Source organism: Etheostoma spectabile, chromosome 21 (assembly GCF_008692095.1).
Source record: "Etheostoma spectabile isolate EspeVRDwgs_2016 chromosome 21, UIUC_Espe_1.0, whole genome shotgun sequence".
Classification (NCBI taxonomy): Eukaryota; Metazoa; Chordata; class Actinopteri; order Perciformes; family Percidae; genus Etheostoma; species Etheostoma spectabile.
The window spans coordinates 10,830,890-10,838,245 of NC_045753.1; the positions used below are offsets into that span (position 1 = coordinate 10,830,890).

At 38.3% G+C, this 7,356-nt stretch overlaps 1 protein-coding gene across 4 annotated transcripts in view; it reads right to left on the reverse strand.

Moving 5' to 3' along the window:
- Positions 1-351: 351 nt before the first annotated feature.
- The window catches only part of baiap2b (BAR/IMD domain containing adaptor protein 2b), an 82,149-nt gene continuing 75,144 nt past the window's right edge, over positions 352-7,356 (reverse strand). For all 4 annotated transcript variants that reach the window (XM_032501850.1, XM_032501848.1, XM_032501852.1 and 1 more), the window contains one exon: positions 352-2,170. In XM_032501850.1, the coding sequence (XP_032357741.1) occupies positions 2,008-2,170 (163 nt within the window). In that variant the 3' untranslated portion in view covers positions 352-2,007. The remainder of the gene's footprint in view (positions 2,171-7,356) is intronic.

A 7,356-nucleotide genomic window follows, 5' to 3' on the forward strand; every position in this document is an offset into this window, starting at 1 on the left:
AAATTAGGAATTATTTAGACTAAAATTAAAGGAATGAACTGTATGTTGATGGATAATCACAGACTGGAATACGTCAACTTTTACTCAACACTATTTCAAAACCACTTCAATTTTTTTCCGAATGCTATAAAATTGAAGAAGACGCCCCAAAATTACCCATCTTAGTCACCCCAAAGAGCGTTGTGTGGAATCTATCATGTTATTTTTGGTAATTATAATTGGGTCGTTAAAAAGAACATTGATATAGGTAAACGGGTCAATTTGCCATGAGGACAACATGAGGGTTAAAGACACACATCATGTGCAGCAGTGTGATCCCAACATTATAGTAGAATACAGCAAACACAATGTGGGTAAACTTGATTATTTCTTTATTCTCAAAATTAAATTGAAAAACAGACACTTTGTTTGCCACCAAATCACATGATACAGGTTTGACTGACTTCATGTGTCACTTTGAGTTACACCGATACAAGTTTTCTCAGTTTGAATGCCCTTTCTTGTCTTTTTTTTAACGAGGAAGTACACCTAGGCTGAAAACTCTGCCTGCACTGCCATCTAGTGGTGGCTGTGGTAACTGCACTGTAGGCCTACAGCGCTTTGCATTGTACAATTCGGCATTGCTACACAGTATATGTCACAGTTAGGTGTACAAACCACACCCAGCTGTCATGATGGGTGAGTCTGAAGTTAACAGACTTAAACCTTTCAACCCATAGACATCAGAAGAGTACTGCATGTGCTATATAGGCTCTAAGATTTAAAGTGCAGATGCTCTTTAGTGCGCGATCACATGAGGCTTGTATCATGCAGACATGCCATGTGTTGTTGTGTTGTACAAGTCTGACTAATTACAACTTGTATCAGTGTACTCCTGATTGCTCGTCTTTCTGCATCAAAGTTATCTGAAACATGACATAAGACAATATGCTATCACAAAGTTCTTCTAGTCAATGTCATTATTTGATTTCTCTGTTGAAAATGCTGCTTTAAGAAGATATTACAAATATTATGTCATTACAGATATAATGTTTGTGGACAATATTAATCACAGATCAAATCAATGTAATCTGAGAACCATTACAGTGCATTACTACTGCAGCAACAAATAGTTACAGCCGTGCTGCATACAACTAATATTTCAGAATATAGGATTTCCTGTGAGTACACAATTAGTTGAATATACAGTACTATGAGCAGTGTGCTTATTAGTTTTGATGCCATCACTCAAATTTATTTCACAGATACTGTTGATTTTTCGGACTAGTCTAGTCTCTCTGCTGTGTGCACATGTCTTTCTTTCCATCATCTGCTGAAACATCTGACTTGTCACACTTTAGATCATCCACCTCGGTCCTGACAAATAACTCTTCTCTTCTGTTTTCTAGGTGTGCGTGTAACTGTGTTTGACGCAGCACCAACACAAGTTGGTAAGCTGGGAGGAGGCAGTAGTAACAGGTGAGGCTAAAAGGTGAAACACCTAACCTTAAAGCCTTTTTGTTGAAGGGAAGAAGGGAAAGCGACTTCTCAGACCGGCCGCAGATCCTGTGAGTCCACATGCTGCTATGTAAGAGGCAATTATTCAGGCTTTGTAAATAAATGATGAATCCAAGTGAGCCACGCAGGCCAAAATCTATTCTTATACTGTATGTTATGAAAGTGAAAAGGTGAAACAACTCCACTGCTGTCCGTCGCTTAATGTGAGCACATCCATTTACAGAAATACAATTCCAAGGGAAAGGAAATCAAGAGCAAATCAAGGTAAATTTGTCTTTCAATGTGCCTTCAATGCTAGAAGATCAAATGTGAATCAATTCAAAACTGAAAATGTGAATTATTGTGAATCAGTTCATAACTGTAAATGTGAATTATTGTGGTGCACTTCATTTGGTCATGATAATTCTCATTATTGCATAGTCGCACTTTTGTAATTCTGTGGTTGAATTCGAGCTTAAAAGCGGAGGGGGGAGGGTGCAATTGTGCACCAGGGATCCACCTGCAGCGGGATTACACTGAGGGAGCCCTCGGTTCTCCCTCGGGGGGAGGCGAGGCCTTCTCCAAGGAGTCATAGTGACCTTTCTCAGACAGGTCCTCCTCGATTTCATCCTCATCTTCAGAAAGGGGCGGCTTGGCCGGGGCCTCCACTGCCGGCTCGAAGGGCGGCTCAATGCTAGGAGGAAGACAGAATATACCGTGAAAAAACTTTTTTTTATTTTAAATTTTTAAGTGTAATAAATGTAATGCAAACCATACAAAATGCAAATGTCAGAATAAGTCAAAGAAGACAGAATGAAACAGCTCTTGTTTTTTTTTGTTTTTTTAGCAAAGGTGCAGTTGAAAAAAGTAAATGAGAGTCCCATGAGCCATGCAAAAAAAAAAGAAAGAGAGAGAGAAAGTTGAGCATGATGCTGAAACATGCCAAACATTTCCTGAAATGTACGAGTATAATGTCCCACAGGTCAGTATGCAGTCACATCACACACAAAACAGTAACAACGATGGAAATAACCCACAAGCCGCTCAACGACACCATAAGCCAACATGATAATGAAGCTTTTTTTGTGCTAATGGGAGATTGAAAGATGAAGTGGTTGCATGGAGACCCTGGAGACCTGTGGTCAGTCACTTACGATGGGGTTTGGGTCACTCAGAAGCGGGCGTAATCAGGCCCTGTACTGAAAGGCAAAGACAGCCTCCATGGATCAACATCCAGGATCTCTTCAAACACCAAGTCACATTATGTTCTTATGTAATACAGGTGAATGTGTGAATACTATACACAGTGTGTTCTTACATGCTTTACAGTATGTAGTGTACATTTAATTACTACTTACACAAGTTACCATCAATATTAAAGGAGCACAATGAGGATTTACAATGTCGACAAATGAGACCAGGACTGAGACGACTGGCAGCCTCCTACAGTATATGTATACTATGAGTTTTCAGTCTCTTTAGATATACTCTACAACAACTTACAATAATATTAAAATAATAACAATAAAGGCTTTTTGATTTTTCCTGAGTTTTGCTGTATATGAGTGTCCCATCCAAAGAACACCTCAAACAAACAATTTGAGTCCTGGAAGCGCTCCTTTTGAGACATTTTTGTATACTATGACTTTCTTTTGTCTTTCTTTGACAGTCTATACTATGATTTTTTTATGACTCTTTTCAACACTCTATTTTATGATTTATTATGATTTTTTTCATAACACTATTCTGCAAATTTTTGACGTACTATATTATGACATTTTTATGACTTTTTTGACATGACTTACCATGACATTTTATGACTTTTGTCGACATACTTTGACTTCTTTAGGACTTTTTCATGACACCTTTTTTTTTTTTTTTTTCCATAGCCATTTGCCCCCAAGCCGCACTTTGAGAAACGGTGCTCAAAAGGCTGCCAGTCCAACTCACTCATGATCTTACTTGTTCATAGTAATTCTACTGTTTATGTATCTAAAATGTATAATATATATATATATATATACACAAGAGTATCTACACAAAATAGAAACCACAACACACAAAAAAAACACACACACATGCTGTGTGTTAACATGTAAAACTAAAACAGATATACACACACAGACAGGGACAAAAACAACTGACAGACACTGGCACAATAAAATGAATACACTCACAAACAGACTGACACACACACACACACACACACACACACACACACACACACACACACACACACACGAGTTGAAAAAGGTACCTTTGCTAGCAGCAGGAAGAGCAGGCCATGGGTGTATGGCATTGGCAGGTTCAGGGAAGTTAGGATGTAGCGTAACTACTACTTTGCACTAAACACACACACTCCATGCAACATGGCCGGTGGACGGTTATGACGGGAACCGACTCAGTTCCAGAAATATTAGGATGAGAAGTGACACCAAATGTGCAAGAAGAGCCTCTGGTTAATGCATTAAAAGCAGGAGGATGATGCGGAACGATCATTCTTCTGTTAGAACATGGTGCAAACTAAATCTTTTTGGAACAAAACTCAGAATTGAAAGCTGGTTAAGCGTCTGTGTTAATGCACTAGAGTAGATTAGTTCAGATTTAATTTACTTTGACAAGCTATAAAAGAAGCAATGAAAACCCATTTGAAAGGAAGAAGAAAGAAAAACAAAATGAACAGAAACAACCAAAATGTTCAGCTGAATTAATTTATTTCATATTTTAGAGTAGAAATTCACCATACATTTGAGGTCATCAATGTTAAACCTTTTGGTGCCCCCAAAGCATGCATGAGCATAAATCCTATGTACAATATGTAGGTTTTTTTTTTTTAAATTCTTTTACAAAAAATAAATCAGTTGATGCAGGACTTATTTTGTCCCCGGTGGTTGCTGTGCTATCTCTGCAGCGATGGCAGTCATACCTTGGGCCTATTTTAGTGGAGAAAGAAGAAACACTGGCAGCTTCCAGTCGTTTGCACTCGACTTTTGTCTCTAAATGCATCAAGACAGAGATGGAAAAAAGGGGGTTGGCAAAGCTGAGGGGGAAGACGAGTGTTAGGTAACAGCCAAACAGAGAGGAAAGCAAAATGCAGACAGACAGTGTGAAGCAAGAGAACCATTTCTACAATGCAAAAAAGTCCATCTTGACTCAGGTCTTAAAGACATTTCTTAAAAGAAGTGAAAACTACAACATAGCTGATGAGTGAGACTTGGTACAAATAGACTGTTAACCCTCATGTTGTCCTTGGGTCAAATTGACCCATTTTCCTATATCAATGTTCTATTTAACCCAATTTGGGGGGATTTTGATGGGTAATTTTGGGGCGTCTTATCAATTTTATAGCATTTGAAAAAAAATATTGAAGTTGTTTCCAAATAGTATTTAGTAAAAGTTGACATATTCTAGTCTGATCATCCATCAACATACATTTTTATGTCTAAATAATTCCTAATTTCTGCTTTTATAACTCAAACATTAGGTAGAATTTCCTATAAATGAGGTTTATTGACCATAAATTCAAAAAATAACTGTAAAACAAAAGTTAATAACTTAGTGTTATAGTGTTGAAAACATCAAAAAAGGGACAAATATTTCAAGAAAAAGATAAAAAGCGTCAACAAAATTGTTGATTTTCATCTGAGACGTGAAGACAACACAAGGGTTAACAATGGTTGGCAACAAGTGAAAGTTTCTTCCTCACTTTTCACTAATTTAGAGGTTAAAAAACTAGTTGAAGAGCACATTCAATACTTGGTAAAGACAGACATTTCTGCAGAGTAGGAGGCAAAGGAGAGGTGCACAGTCTACATTTTCACCTTCACTCTTTGGTAAAGACAGTACTTGGATTAGATTATTTTTGCAAATAAAAAAAAAAAAGATTGAGAAGCGAACAATATGAGGAAGATCAATTCCACTCACAGGGGGACAGTGGTTAGTAAAGACAGGCACTAACTGGACCGACATACAGACAAGCAGACCAGCATCTTTATTTAGCACAGACAGAATCAGAGAAACACTTCTTTAATCTTCAAAACATGGTGTTTTTACTCACTGGGAGTTTTAAAAATCAAGCCTTGTATTGGAAAGGCAACAGTACAAGAAGGCTGAATGAGGATTCAACATCAACTCCTCTCCCCATCAAGGCTGCAGAGAGGCAGAGCCACGAACATGGGCCCTTTATGGAGACCCTGTTTCAGCTGCTGCTGCCTCGTTTCAATCTCTGGATCCAGAAGTTCATCAGCAAATTTGTTATTTGGCAATTTAAAAGCTTTAGTGCCTAACTCTGTGATATTTATGAATGTCCGTTACATTCAAGCCGTTCCCAAATGAGTTGCTGCAACGCTAGTTAAGACAGTTCCAGACGTCTCTCTCTGGATTTCTCAGTATGGCTATGTTCAGAAGATTGGGGCGTTTTTAATCCTCTGTGTCCTCCTTGGCTACTAGCAACAGTGTGAAGGAGGGGTGGGGGCGGTGCGTGGTCACGGAAGGCTTGTATCATGTGGATGCGCCGACAGTGTTGTTGTCATTACTTGGAATTCCTCGCGGGGGCGACAGAAACTACACAATATAGCTTTAAGTTGCCATAAAATATATATTATTCACATTAGTAATTTAATCCACAGTAAGAGGCACTAGAATATGTCCAAACATACGTACACTTTTCTTTAAAAAGGGTTTGGAGTCTTTAAGCCAAACAACAGTTCCTGTTGTCTTTTCTTTCATGCATGAACGATGGGTAACCCAGCTAAGGCAGACACTATTCAAAGTGTAATGAATTTATCAGCCTATTATTTGTAAAAACATGTCCAAATACCAAAGTCTTCTAAATTCCTTTTTCATTGCTTATCTTTTTGTCAGACCAACAGTCCAAATCTCAAAGATGTTCAAATTCACAATCATATGAAACATGATAAGTAGTACATTTTCACATTTGAGAAGCTAGCAAATGTTCAGTATTTTTGTTTAACAAAAAAACGTAACAATTTTCTGCAGATGGACTAATCGACTGATGGTTTCAGAAACCAAACTCAGAGACTCGCGTGTCATTCAGGGACGAGGGAGTGTTGACCCCCCCATTCAGCCTTGGCATGATATTCACACCGCACAATAAATAGTCAAAGGACCCCGAGCACCTGGGTGAGTGTGTCAGGGCACAGTGTCCATCCGTAAGATGTTGGAGAACACGTCCAAAGGCTGATACTGGAAACCATTACAGTAGGTTTGTTTACAGAAAGTCAGAAATATAGACGATTATCTTCATAAGGTGCGTTTCTTTTGTTGAATGAACTGATTCTATATATGTTATGACAAGCACTTCTGTATGGCACATTTATGTATGTACAGTCAACATTCCCGTCACATTGTCTCCACTCCGTAAGTTAGAACATTTATATTAGCTGTTCACTATTAATGATACATGGCCTCTTATCTCAGAGGAATACAAAACCTCACAGCATGAAAAGGTATTATTGAATACTGAAAGACCCAGTAAAATATTGATTGTAATGCCGTTTTTTCTTCTTTTCTTTTTTTTTTTACATGGAAATCCTCTTTGAGATCAACATCATTAATTTCACACACCCTGATTTACATATCCTTTACATTGTCATTCTGATGGAGAGAACTGACATTTGTGAGAATCAGGCTCCTTTGGTGGAGAAATTGAATCCCCAGCAATATGTAAAAGACATGTACATGCATGAAAGACAAGCAAAAGATACATTTTCCTCAGAGGAAAATGTCCATCACATTGATTTTCAATACTCGGATTGGCAGAGAGTCTGTTTGTTGTGGTTTGGCTCTGCGTGGCACCGAGGCATCGCAAGTAGTCGGTAGTTGGTGTGGCAACCGAATAGTTAGACAGCACGAGGAGGG